General features: G+C 38.9%; 1 protein-coding gene across 5 annotated transcripts in view; it reads left to right on the forward strand.

The window, feature by feature from the left end:
* LOC127970976 (transcriptional regulator ATRX-like) overlaps positions 1-14,431 on the forward strand; it is a 49,192-nt gene that overhangs the window by 2,650 nt on the left and 32,111 nt on the right. For 3 of the 5 annotated variants that reach the window (XM_052573693.1, XM_052573695.1, XM_052573696.1), the window contains exons 4-14: positions 455-504; positions 610-734; positions 815-931; positions 1,619-1,728; positions 1,807-1,874; positions 2,628-4,483; positions 4,843-4,860; positions 11,806-11,869; positions 12,119-12,264; positions 12,572-12,742; positions 12,820-12,946. In XM_052573693.1, coding sequence (XP_052429653.1) covers positions 455-504; positions 610-734; positions 815-931; positions 1,619-1,728; positions 1,807-1,874; positions 2,628-4,483; positions 4,843-4,860; positions 11,806-11,869; positions 12,119-12,264; positions 12,572-12,742; positions 12,820-12,946 — 2,852 coding nt within the window. Of the gene's footprint in view, positions 1-25; positions 177-454; positions 505-609; positions 735-814; positions 932-1,618; positions 1,729-1,806; positions 1,875-2,627; positions 4,484-4,842; positions 4,861-11,805; positions 11,870-12,118; positions 12,265-12,571; positions 12,743-12,819; positions 12,947-14,431 lie in introns of all 5 variants that reach the window. The other 2 variants (XM_052573698.1, XM_052573694.1) reach the window with 2 other exon arrangements.

Genomic DNA, 14,431 nt, shown 5'->3' on the forward strand with positions numbered 1-14,431 from the left:
CTCATGTTCACGCTTTGATTTTCAGTTTGTTGGACTGATGCTTCAAAAGTTTCTTCAGGAAGTTTATAAAAGAAAAAGGAAGTTAAATTGACACCCAGAACATCCATTTTATTCCATACCCTGAAAGCTTATCACAGCCATATTTATGATTTCTATATTTGGGTTAAACTTTTCAGGTAGGTGGACAAGTTTTTTTTGTTTTTGCCAAAGAGATGCTTCTGTGAGCTTTGTGCTTGATTTATACAAAACTACTGTAAGACTAATGATGCAGATTGAGCTGGAAAAATATAAAATTAAATTAAAATGCATGCATTTAGCAGACGCTGTTATCCAAAGTGACTTGCAGTGCATTCAGGCTAACACTTGAACATTTGTTTGAGCTGGAAATATGTGGATTTATCATCACTGGAAATGAGATTAAATGTGTTTTTCTCTCTCTTTCTCTTTTCTCCAGCCGGGTTGCTCCTCAGAAATGACCAAAGCCTCATCTTCACGCTCAAAGAGGTGAGTTGGGCTGCAGATGTTGTAGTTTGACGCTGTGCTCTAAGGATTGTAGGGTGTTGTGGGAAGATCATGTTAACCCCTTTCCCCCTCTGTTGTTAATGGAAGAAAACCATCATTTGTGACCAAGCACACTGCTGTAGATGAGTCTGAATGTGTGAGTGAGAGCGCAGGAGAACCTGTCCCAGATGACGGCATGCAGAGCAGTCTGGATATCAGCACGCTGCCTCAAGGTTAGTGTGTGGAGCTGCTGAAGTCTTCAGAGGCGTCTGGTTTGAGAGGCGCACTGACTCCCCTCCTTCACCATTCACAGGTACAGTGGTGGTCAAGCCAGAACCGGTCGCTGACGAAGCTAAAGATGAGTTCCGCGGTCCAGAGTTTCGTAGCAGAGGAAGTAAAGTGAAAGAGGATGGTACTCGGAAACGTCCCGGTGAGTGGGTTTGAGTATTAAAGACTAGTGAAGTATCTCACATCCATTTATCTGTCACATAACTGCTGCACTGGGTCAAATGGTTCTGTTTTATGTTGTTTTCAATGGTCAAAGGGTTAATGTGCTGAAATTCCATTTGTTTTTTCTTCCCAAAATGGCAAACTAATGCAATTTTACAAACTTAAGTGTAATTTTATTGCAACCTATTTGGCCAGAAGAGATTAAATGCAGTTCCTAAGTTAAAAAATTAAGTTTGGTCACCATAATGAAACGGACCCATTTTCACATTTATCTATTTTATTTTATTTTCAATATTTGCATCAAAATTCCCTTATTTGAATGGCTAAATGTTTGGTCTCAGAAATCACCATTAGGTCTAATACTGTGGATCCAAACTATCAGCCTAATGCAGAATAATATAATATATATATGTTCTCTTCTCTCTGACCTAAAATATGTCTAAAAGTCACATTTTGGAGGCATTTCTTTCATGAGCCCCAGTTTGCGAATGTTATATATTTGATATTTTTATATCAATATGGTGCAAGATTATCATGTTTAAATCAATGCGGTGAACAAGTTAGGTTTGGAGCATGATTGAGAGGAACCGCTCAAATATGAAAGAGTTTTAGAGCTGCAGCATGATTGTTTTATTATTATCATCATCTATTTTTTAATGTCTTGCAGACGAGCAGCTCAAGGAGATTCTTAATTGCACAGCATGTGGACAGCAAGTCAATCACTTTCAGAGAGATTCTGTCTTTCAACATCCCGCATTACACGTCCTTATCTGCAAGGTAGAAACCAGATTAACTTCTTACAGCCAATTACACGCTTGTATCTCTCTCATTAACATGCATGCCTTTTTCTTACAGTCATGTTTCAAATATTATATGAGCGACGATATCAGCAAGGATGAAGATGGAATGGATGAGCAATGCAGGTTGGTTATTTAAACACTCTAGCTGTGACGAAACAAAATATATTAGCAGTCAGTGCCAGAGGTGTTTCATATTTCCCAATACCAGTTTTAATGCCACAGCAAACACCATTATCCTGATGAATGCACTGCAGTATAAAGTTAAATTAAGTGAAAACATTGTTGTGCAACTTTAAGGGTTCTCAGGTTAATCTGTAAATGGGTCAAAGCCAAAAAATAGTTCTTTTATATATTTTAACACGCCCAGGTCCGAGTAAGTATGTTTTTTTTTTTTTTTTTTATCTAAATGTGACCCTGGACCACAAAACAAGTGTCTTAAGTGTCAGTTTTTCTAAATTGAGATTTATACATCATCTGAAAGCTGAATAAATCATCTCTCCATTGATGTGTGGTTTGTTAGGAGGACAATATTTGGTCGAGATACAACTATTTGAAAATATAAGTGTAATAAATACGTAAATATAAGTGACTCTGAATGTCAATGAAGCATTATTTAGCCCAATGTTGACATTTTATTCTCTCAAAACTGATTTGAAATCTTAAATGGAGACTTCCTAAAAATATATCATTAAAAAAAACAATCTCTCCATGTTTTGAATGCTGCTCGGATGTCTTTATTTGGACTGGAGCCATTCTCATATTACATCTTACAACTCTTGCTGGCTACTAATAGTGTCTTTCACAATCAAATGAGCTATTATGTTACCCAAATTCATCCAAAATAAAGATGTAATGGGTGTTTTATGTCTTGTTTAGGTGGTGCGCAGAGGGCGGTAATCTGATGTGCTGTGACTACTGCAGCAATGCCTTCTGCAAAAAGTGCGTTTTGAGGAACCTGGGACGAAAAGAGCTGTCTGAGATCATGAATGAAGAAAGCAAATGGCACTGCTATGTGTGCCGCCCAGAGCCGCTGCAGGACTTTGTTAAAACCTGTGAGAAAGTCTTGCTCAATCTGGAATCGTCTTATAGAAAGCCCAAGGGAGACGGTGACAAGACGAAGCGTGACGATCGTAAACACAAGCACAGCAAGCGAGAAAAAACTGCTGTTAATGGACAGGATTACGCCTCAGACGGAGCGGGACCGTTATCCTTTTCCTGTAAGACCTTAACGGTTCCGAAAGAGCTTGTGAAGAAGACCAAAAAACTAATCGAGACCACAAACGGTTTGAATCGTACTTTTGTACAATTCCTCCAGCACACTTCAAAAGGCAGTGAAGTCAGCGCTGTGAGTTATAGACACTTAAAGGCCTTCAAATCAGTTTTGGCCGATCTGAAAAAGGCCCACTCGGCTTTGGAGGAATCACTCGAAGAAGAATTTGAATCGAAAGGCCTCAAGTTTCAAAACGGAGAGGAACAAAGACCAGCACAGACCGATCATACGGTTGTTAACTCGCACCACGCTGACCCTGCTCCTGTCAGAGAAGATGGATTGGATTGCACCAAGGACCAGAATCCTGTGGTAGAGGAGGATGAAAACCAGCAGGAGAGTAACTCAGCTGATGTTGAAATGAAGGAGAGCCTTCCACCCTCTCCAGAAGAACCTCAGGACCAGTCTGAAGAAAGTGAAGCTCAAGAGCAAGAAATACCAGATAACCCTGACTTTGAGGACCGCTCGGTGCCAGCAGGTGAAGCGTCTCTTGATAAAGACATCGTGTCTGTTCCAACGTCTGTCCCAGAGGAGCTCTTTGAGATGGTCGAGAGTCTCGCAGTGAAGAAAGAAGACCGTGACAATGGCAACTCGAACGCTACCAGTAATTGGAAATCAACGTCCAATGCTGAGGTTGTGGAATCCAATAACAGCCTTACAAAACTGGGAAGAAAGCTCGTTGTCAAACTAACACCTGTTCCTCTTAAAATCACCATAAAACGAGATAAGAGCAAAGAACAGTCACCTTCTGAAGACCTGCCAAAGGAGGCTAAAGATAGCCGACGCTCCTCCAGGATGAAGACCACACCGCTGCGTAAGTCACCAGAGGCGAAGAGCAAACGCAAATCGAGGTCGTCAACAGCTAAAGAAGAGCCCAGCGCCGCAGTGAAGGAGCCGTGTGATTCAGACTCAGATGAAGTCCCTGAAGTCCTGCAGACGGCGGCCTTGAAGGCCAGCTCGGATGAGAGCCAACCCCAGGACGCTTCTGGAAAAGGAACCAAAAAGAAGGTAGCTTCCCGCTCTTCTGAGAGAACGAAGCCAAAGCGTAAACTCGACATGGTCTCCTCGGATTCAGAACAGAGCGGCAAGTCATCAGCGGCGAACAAACGGAGGGCCAAAAAAAAGAAGGACGCAGAATCAGACTCCTCCAACCACAACTCTGATCTTGAGAAACAGATGAAAAACCTGTCCAAGATCGAGACTGGGAAAAAAACATCCAGAGGTGTCAAAAAGGAAGAGAGTGAGTCTAGTAAAGAGGGCAAGAAAGGCCCTAAAAGGTCGTTCGAGAGGAAACGGAGGTCACAGAGAGAAAAGGCTAAAACCAAGGAGGAGTTGTCCTCGAGTGATGAAGAGCAGGAGGAAGAGGAGCAGGCTGCTAACTCAGACGAAGACAGCGATCAGCAGAAGATTAAACCAATTCTTGAGTCCGTGATGGCTAGTATTGATGGTTTCCATCAGTCATCAGGTCAGTCGAAAAAAAGGGTAAAGTGAGATCAGTTTTACGGCAGGAAGTATAAGCTGCCTATTGATCATTGATTGCTTTCAAATTGGGGGAAAGAAAATCTTAGAAGAAAATCTACGAAATTACTTCTTGTCCCCGTAAAATGTTGCCTGTTGGCTGTTTTATTAGCGTCGGTTTCCAAACTGGTGACGCTAGACCACATAAGAATTCTGAATGGAAATTATTAAATACTAGAAATTCTTAAATGTACAAAACTTCTAATATGTTTTTGAAGAGGGTAAATGAGGATCATTATGAAATGTGTGTGTGTTTTACATCGGTGTGTAAGTCACATTTTTTTATTACATTTTTATTACATTCAGAAATAAGGTCAAATACAGGTAAGAATTTATTTTTATTACCCATCACTCCACAATAAATCATCTACATTTTAATGCTATTAAGAACTGAAATGCAAAATAAGTTTAAAACAACCAAACTCTAGTGCCATTTATTAAAAATAAGCAACATTGACGCTACTGGCATTTTGGTAATGCATTGTACAAATCCACTTCCTCACTCATTTGACACCAATCCAGATGTGTTTGTTGCATGCTTGTTGTTATTTCCATTATATATAATGCAAGTTTATGCATGTTTCAGATGATAAAGAAAAGTGACTTACATCAGGAAAATGTGTTATATTTTGGGAAGATTATTTTGGAAATGTAATGGGTTCTAGATTACAAGTTACCCTATTCAAAATGCAATAAGATGTGTAACTATTTCAATCACTTTATTCAAGGATTGTAACTGATTACATTGGATTAATTTCTAGTGAATGTTTTGATACTGATACTGTTATGATACTGTTTTTGAAATCAAATCTTTGCAGAGTTTGACAGGAAACTCAACCCTAATGATGCCAAAAAACAGTTCATCTTAAACAAATAAAGCATATAAACCCAAATAGGAAATAAAACAGTTATTAAATAAGCATGTGTCCTATTCTGTGTCCTAAACTCCTGAAACATTGATGTCTCATATTTTAGAGTAGTCAATGAAATTTGGGAGAGAAATCAGTTAAACCTGTTAGTGTGTATGTGTGTCTGATGTAAAATTTTTGTAATCGATGACATTTTCATAAGTAACTGTAATTTTTCACTTGTTTTTTTTTTCACAATAACTATAACAGTAACAGATTACGGTAACATTTTTGTAATTTAATTATTTAACACCATACATGTTACCAATTATTCCCCAACACTGGTAATATATGAGGATTTTGCAACACAATAGTAAATAATTTACATGAACCACTGACTTGCAGAGTGTTGCCTGCTTCAGTCGTTTTCATTCAGAGCTCAGATATTTTGGATCTGCTTTCCTGTTTTTTTTTTTTTTCTAGTGTCCTGGTGTTTAGTCTCCAGCTGATTTCAGCATCAGCTCTGGGCAGAACTGTGTACTCACTGCCACTTTTGGAGACCGGCACCAAGTGGCTCTACTTTTAAAAAGACTGCCTAAATGAAAATAAACTGCTCGTGCCCTGCTCACGCTATATGTGAAGTGAAACAGACCAAGACACAAAGATCACTGAACTGAGACATTAGTCCATATATTGCTCCACACACAAAAAATTGTAATGTAGAGTAGACTATCTTGAGAGGGAGAAAAAAAAAGTGATTTAAAAGGTGGAATATAATGTAACTTGTATAACACACTGAACATAAGGGCTACCCTTGAGCAAAGAGTGGCCTAGTCTACTACAGTTGTGTCTAAAATTTTTGGCAGTGACATCAATTTTGTGTTTTGCAAAGTTTGCTGATTTAGAATTTGTAGAGTATTTTTTCATGTTTCAGTGGTATACTGAAAGTGTTTAAAAATAATATATACATATACAGGTGCTGGTCATATAATCAGAATATCATCCAAAAGATGATTAATTTCAGTAATTCTATTCAAAAAGTTAAACTTGTATATTATATTCATTCTTTACACACAGACTGATATATTTCACATTTTTATTTGTTTTAATTTTGATGATTATTACTGACAACTAAGGAAAATCCCAAATTCAGTATCTCAGAAAATTAGAATATAACTTGAGACCAATACAAAGAAAGTTTTTTTTTTTTTAATCTTGGCCAACTGAAAATTATAAAAATGAAGTATGATCATGTACAGCATTTAATACTTAGTTGTGGCTCCCTTTGCCTGAATTACTGCAGTAGTGTGGCGTGGCATGGAGTGGATCAGTCTGTGGCACTGCTCAGGTGTTATGAGAGACCAGGTTGCTCTGATAGTGGCCTTCAGCTTTTCTGCTTTTGCACCGTTTCCACCGCAGGAACGTTACCCAGGAACTAGGGACTTTGGCCTGGTACTCGGTGTGTTTCCACCGCAGGATAAATAAAGTTCCGGGTAAAAAACAAATGCCCCTCAGAAAGTCCCTGCTGGTGAGGTGGTACTTTTTCAAAGTTCCGGAACTTTCGGGGGCGGGACTTGGGCACTAAACATCCTGATTGGTTGAGTTCACGCAGCATTGGTTGAGTTCAACCACCATTTATTCGGATCATTTTCAAAATATTACTGTTATTGTCTCATGAAATGTCATTTTAAAAGTATTTCAGGGGAGAATGTAGTTGTTTAAAAATCAAATCTGTAGTTTATTTAAAAAGACAGCGGGTCTCATTCATGAAACATTCGTAAATATACGAGTAAATATCTGAGTGATTTGCGCGTAAAGAGAACTTCCCGAAAACTCTTCTCCTGATTCACAAAAACTTCGTAAACGTCAGATGTGATAGTGAAATGTGTGTGTGTGTTAATGAATTCCAATCAGTCGTAAATGGGACGCGCGTGCACGCTCACTCTCAATTACCATGAATCACACCCATTAAATCCGACTGACAACTATATATGAGCATCATATTATGACACCAAACGAAGGATTTCAACATGTCTTCTCAAAAGCGACTGAAAAAGAAACATTTCTCAGCTGCAAAAATTGAAGTTTTATTATCAGAAGTTCATTCAAAACGCCACATTTAATTTTCAAGCGTACTAGTGACGTATGAGGTCCTAAAAAGAAGTTTGGAAGCATATTACAGATCCTATTACTGGCTCTCATAATAAAAGTTAAAAGAAAAACCTTATGTAATTAATATATATAATATTTTTTCAAAATGCTGTGTAAATATGTACCCGATTAAGGTGAATTAAAATGCAGCCGTATTAATGAGCAAAACGTTCAGACGTTAAAAGCACTATTTACGCGTGGCTGGGAGCAGGTGTAGATTTCTTTCGTTTTAATGAATCCGAAAATTTACGCCAAAACCACTTTACACGCGATTTACACAAAAATTCGTTCTGCTCGTGTTTCATGAATGAGACCCAGAGCCTTTAAAATGCATTTTAAAATGTGTTTCGCCGATCTCGGAGACGGTGAGCTCCACGCTATCAGCAGGAGCTCAGTCCTCATGTATCTGCTTAGAGCACTCTCAACTCGGCTAGACCTTCTGATATGTGCTGCTGGCTCTGACGTCTCTTTAGTGGTTAAACATAAGATATAATTCATTTTGGGTAAATCTAACAGGTTGTCTTTGGTCTGTATTCAATTTATCTATATGTTAAAATTAAAATAAAAAAGGCAAATTTATATAATATTTAGTTTCATTGTAATGGCTGCATATACACATTTCCCTGAACTAAGTACATTTCTGCAGCTGTTATTATGTTTAAATGAAAACGAAAGGAGGCAGTGGTATTTGATATCCTATTTCGTTTTTATTGTAAATGAACAGTGAGAAAAATAGCCGAGGCGAGCTGACTGAAGTACAAATGTTCCTGGTACAAATGTTCCGGGTAATTTCGGTGGAAACATGGCAATTGTTGGGTCTGACATATCGCATCTTCCTCTTCATAATAACCCATCGATTTTCTATGGGGTTAAGGTCAGGCGAGTTTGCTGGCCAATTAAGAACAGGGATACCATGGTCCTTAAACCAGGTACTGGTAGCGTTGGCACTGTGTGCAGGTGCCAAGTCCTGTTGGAAAATGAAATCTGCATCTCCATAAAGTTGGTTAGCAGCAGGAAGCATGAAGTGCTCTAAAACTTCCTGGTATACGGCTGCATTGACCTTGGTCCTCAGAAAACACAGTGGACCAACACCAGCAGATGACATGGCACCCCAAACCATCACTGACTGTGGAAACTTTACACTGCACCTCAAGCAACGTGGATTGTGTGCCTCTCCTCTCTTTCTCCAGACTCTGGGACCCTGATATCCAAAGGAAATGCAAAATTTGCAAAACATAACTTTGGACCACTCAGCAGCAGTCCAGTCCTTTCTGAAGCAAGAAGCTTCTGACGCTGTCTGTTGTTCAAGAGTGGCTTGACACAAGGAATGCGAAGCTGAAACCCATGTCTTGCATACGTCTGTGTGTAGTGGTTCTTGAAGCACTGACTCCAGCTGCAGTCCACTCTTTGTGAATCTCCCCCACATTTCTGAATGGGTTTTGTTTCACAATCCTCTCCAGGGTGTGGTTATCTCTATTGCTTGTACACTTTTTTTCTACCACATCTTTTCCTTCCCTTCACCTCTCTTTTAATGTTCTTGGACACAGAGCTCTGTGAACAGCCAGCCTCTTTTGCAATGATCTTTTGTGTCTTACCCTCTTTGTGCAAGGTGTCAAAGGTCATCTTTTGGACAACTGTCAAGTCAACAGTCTTCCCCATGATTGTGTAGTCTACAGAACTAGACTGAGAGACCATTCGCTAGTTAGAGTTTGGCACCAGGTGTCTTCAATATTGAACCATTTCACAATATTTAAATTTTCTGAGATACTGAATTTGGGATATTCATTAGTTGTCAGTAATATACATAAAAATATATCAGTCTGTCTGTAATGAATAAATATAATATGCAAGTTTCACTTTTTGAATGGAATTTTTTGATGATATTCTAATATGACCAGCACCTGTATATGAGTCCGTATTTACAGTGTTGACTCTTTTTCTTCATAATCTGTGCAATTCGCTCTGGTGTATGTTGTATATTCACTTCTGGACCAAATCCTGACTGATGGCGATCCATTCTTGCCTTATTAGTTCTTGGAGTTGATCACAATTTGTGGGCTTCTGCTTGTCCAAGCACCTTCTTGGGACTGACCACAAGTTCTCTATGGGACTGAGATCCGGGGAGTTGCATGGCCACAGATCCAAAGTTTCATGTAATGATATTCGAGCCAATTCTTTGACATGGTGCTCGATCATGCTGGAAAATGCACAGATCATCACCAAATTGCTCATGGATTATTGTAAGAAGTCGCTCTTGGAGGACGTTTCTTTATTCATGGCAGTGTTTTTGGGCAGAATTATGAGAGGGCCCACTCCCTTAGTTGAAAAGCAACCCTATGCATGGATGGTCCCAGGATGCTTCACTGTTGGCACAACACAGGACTAAGGACAAAGGTAGCATTCACCTTTTCTTCTCCAAACAATCGAATTTCCTGATGTCCCAAGCAGTCGGAAGGGAGCTTCTTCAGAGAAAATAACTTTGCACCAGTCTTCAGCTGTCCAAGCCTTGTATGTCCTGCAGAATTTCAGTCTGTCCTTGATGTTTTCTTGGAGAGATATGGCTTCTTTGGTGCCCTTCTTGACACTAGGCTGTTGTCCAGAAGTCTTGGCCTCACTGTGTGTGTAGATGCTCTCACACCAACCTGCTGCCGATCCTGAGCAAGCTCTGTACTGCTGGAGACACGACTACAGCTGACTCCTCAGGAGGAGATTTTCCTGGTGCTTGCTGGACACTCTGGGACGTCCTGAAGACTTCTTCACTGCAGTCAAACCTCTCCTTAAAGTTCTTGATGATCCGGTAAATGGTCCTTTCAGATGCAATATTCTTTGTAGCAATTTCTTTGCATATGAAGCCATTTTGATGCAGTGATGGGGGCTGCACATGTTTCTTTGGAGGTTACCATTGCTAACAAGAACACAGTGATTGGAAGCACCTTTTCCAACCTTTTAACACAGTCTGCTCTTACAGTCTACAGTCTACTCTGACTAGTACTCATTCACACTTTCACATGTGCTGCTGATATGATTAGTCAATTAATGTTTGCTGGTCATTTTGTCTCAGGATTAATAGTTAATTTTTTGGTCAATGCAGAAACTTTTAGCAATTATTTCAAATGCATCTGATCACTACACAATAATCTTGAATGGACACAACAGCTTGAGGTGCAAACTTTGCAAAACAAGATTTATGTCAATGGCAAAACTTTTGGCCTGTATTAGTCGTTCATTATTATATCAGTTTAATCATATTGGCATCATGTCTGCTGCTCCGCGCTTTCAGAAGAGCACATTTATCTTCTGCATTAACTGAAAGCTATATTTGATATTACATTTCCAGAAAAATTATTGGCAAGCGTTAAACGCGCTATACAATGTGATGTGCCTTACCGAAGTCTAATGAGCAGAAACTTTTTAAAATCGAATTTGTTAAATAAACATAATTCGACATGTGTTAAGTAGAATTTGGAATGCATGTAAAAAAAAAATATTATATTAAAGTTAAAAGTATCTGTCCAACAACGTTTTTATTCTTTACTACTGCAAAGGATGCAACTATAGTATTTAAAAGTGAACGAAAGGGAGGAAATGTTTATAATCTCGTGCAACGATGAGAGGGATGTGAGTGAAGGTTTGGCAAAAGAAAAGCGATTCCATGTGCAGTGAAATAACTCATGGGATAAATTTGCGGAAAAAGACCAGATCGTCATTTATATGGCTTACATTTACTCTCATTTGACATGAATCTAGATGTTTCCATGCTTGTTATTTAACACTTAATTACTAAACTATTGTTTCTTTTGTAAACAAAACAGTACTAATTCTGTGTCATACTATTCACCTAAAACAGAATTTGCCAAAAAATAAAAATAATAATAATAATACAGCTCAATCAGGAGGCCAGCTGTCAGGATGAATGGACACAGCCCTTCCATTGGCTACATTATAGAAAAAACTAATAGTTAACTGTGTAGCATCAGTGTTAAGGATGTGTCAGATACAGACTGCAGGACTTCTCTATATCCTATAGAGTGGTTTTGTCTGTATTTATTTTTTCTCTGCAACAAACCGACTAATTAAATTTTGGTCGACTGAGTCTTTTCTTTATAATTCTTGAGAGGTGTGAAGATTTGGGAAAAGAAAGAAGATGATTACTGAGTGTCTTAGATCATTAGGTTCATCATCAGTGTTGTATAAACTAGCGTTTTGGGTAAAACTGATTGAATTTCACAGCTTATACGTTTTTGTTTTCTTCTTCTTCTTGTTTATGAAGGTGATGAAATTGAATTGAAGGCTGAGTCGTCTCAGGTGGATGATGACGATGATCCAGAGAATAGGTATGATTCACATACTGTGAATTGTTTTTCTGTCTCTTTAATCTCAGCAAGATTTTCCCTTTCTGTGGGTCTTCCAAACATTTGAATCTCATAAAGCCTCGTAGCTTCACCCTCATACGTCTTGTTTCTGATTCTGAAAATCAAAGTAGTTCCCTTCATGAAAATGTCTTTGGATGGACGTCGTTCACAAGGTAAAGAGGATTTCATTCTGGACGTTTGGCCTAATCTTGTTCCTGTTTCTTCTAAAAGAATTGCCAAGAGGATGCTTCTGGCGCAGATCAAAGCCAACTATTCGTCTGGAGCTGACAGCTCATCTGATGATGAAAACGCAGACAAAGAGGACGGCAATTCACCAAAGAAAGGAAAAGATGATGCTAAGAAGCAAGACGAAAGTGGTGAGAGTTGGTTTAGACAGGGCTGGCCGATGTCAAACCTAATTTTTTGGCTGAATTTCACTAGTTAGATGTTTAATTACTCATTGGTGCATTGCTAGACGAGAGCTTTAATGAACAATTTTTGTGAAAACTTGAAATTCAACCAAAATCAAATTTTTTTACATTTTGTTGTTGTTATCCCGTGTGCACTCCGACTCATTCTGACAGCACGGGTCACATAACTTACCAGCCGGCCCACAGTTCAGCTGTAATCCAGGTTAATGCAGATGTGTTCTTGTCACGTGTAATGCATTGATGTTTCCCGCAGAAAACGAGGAAGAGGATGAGACTTCTGACTCGGGCTCAGATGTTGAGGTGAAGAAAGGTGGACGCAGACACCGTTTGCTGAGTAAGAAGTTGACTCTAAGCGAGGGAGACTCTGATGACGAGACTACAGTCAAAAACAAGAAAGACACCAAAAAGAGAAGCAGGCAGAAAGGTCAGTGTCCAGTCCGAATGAAGCCTGCGTGCGTGACTCTCCTGAATGAGCTGAAGGGTTGATGTGTGTTTGTGCAGTGGGCAGCGATGACTCTGGAGACTCGGACTTTGAGCAGTCGCGCTCGAGCTCCAGCGATGCATCAGCGCTCAGTGAGGATGTGAGTGAAGACGGCGATGAAGACAAGGGCAACAAACGCAAAACACGGTAAGGACAGCAGCAGTTTGAGTTCTCCAATGCTGAAAGCATAGTGGCCTGCAAAACTGGCTGGCATGATTACACTTAGAGCATGCACAGCTTTTATCAGCTGGACAGATTTTAACAATTAATTGCAACTGTTTTTATATACATTTATGTATATGCATAGTTGTATATCTACACAATGCTTTTTATGTGCAGTTATGTCTGGTTTAGACTGTAAGCACCAGATCCAATTTTAATCAGATTTTTGCAAATCTGTTCAAATCGAATTCCCTTCAAACCGTTTCAGCTCTGATCGTATTTCGTGTAGCTTTTTTACATTTTCACAGCACTTAAACACGTCAGACGTTTTTGTAGAAAGTTTTGTGTTGTTGCGAAGTGCAGGTAAATAAAAACACAATATACTGCTAGTATAAACTCTTTGAGTTTTGAAACCAGCAAGGAATAAACTCGCACATTTCTGTTGCTGCTTCATAAGACGAAATATAATCCAGCGCGACGGTATAATGTTGTGATGTCGTAAGACAACATCTATGCAGTTTCTATTGCTGTTATTGTAGTATTAGTGTAGGGATAGCACAACAAAACTGCCCCTGTCACTTAGGACAGTAAATTCAGATTTCATCAGTTGTGATACACAGTTTAGACAGTCAGTAATCTAGATCGGCTTATAATTGGATATGATTTGGGCTTAGTCTGACTTTAGACAGGCCAACAATACAGCAACGAAGAGCGTTCAGAGAAACCACTGATTCTAGCACCTGATGAGTCCTACACATCTGTTCATACAGAATGTGCTTCTGCATTGAAAAACATGAGATATGGCAGTGGAATGGGGAAAACACAAAGTTATGAGATGCCAGTTGAACAGTTAAAGGGAAGTTCACCCAAAAATTTAAATTCTGTCATTACTCACCCTTAAGGTGCTGCAAACCTGTAAGACCTTTGTTCGTCTTCAGAAGACAAATTAAGATATTTCACCTATATTTGCTTGAAATACCCTATATATATATATATATATATATATATATATATATATATACACACACAGTGGGGATCGAAGGTTTGGGCACCCTTTGCAGAATCTGTGAAAATATGAGTAATTTTCAAAAAATAAGAGAGATCATACTAAATGGATGTTATTTTTTATTTAGTACTGTCCTGAGTAAGATATTGTTCATAAAAGATATTAACATTTAGTCCACGAGACAAAAAAATGCTGAAATTATTAAAATAACCCCATTCAAAAGTTTGTGAACCCTTGGTTCTTAGTACTGTGTTCTGTTACCTGATGATCCTCGACTGTCTTTCTGTTTTGTGATGGTTGTGCATGAGTCCCTTGTTTGTTCTGAACAGTTAAACTGAGCAGCGTTCTTCAGAAAAATCTTTAAAAAGATTCAAACATTCACTGATGCTCCAGAAGGAAACAAGATGCATTAAGAGCTGGGGGTGAAAACTTTTGAACATGATGAAGATGGCAAAATTTGTCTT

Source organism: Carassius gibelio, chromosome B14, assembly GCF_023724105.1.
Source record: "Carassius gibelio isolate Cgi1373 ecotype wild population from Czech Republic chromosome B14, carGib1.2-hapl.c, whole genome shotgun sequence".
Taxonomy (NCBI): domain Eukaryota; kingdom Metazoa; phylum Chordata; class Actinopteri; order Cypriniformes; family Cyprinidae; genus Carassius; species Carassius gibelio.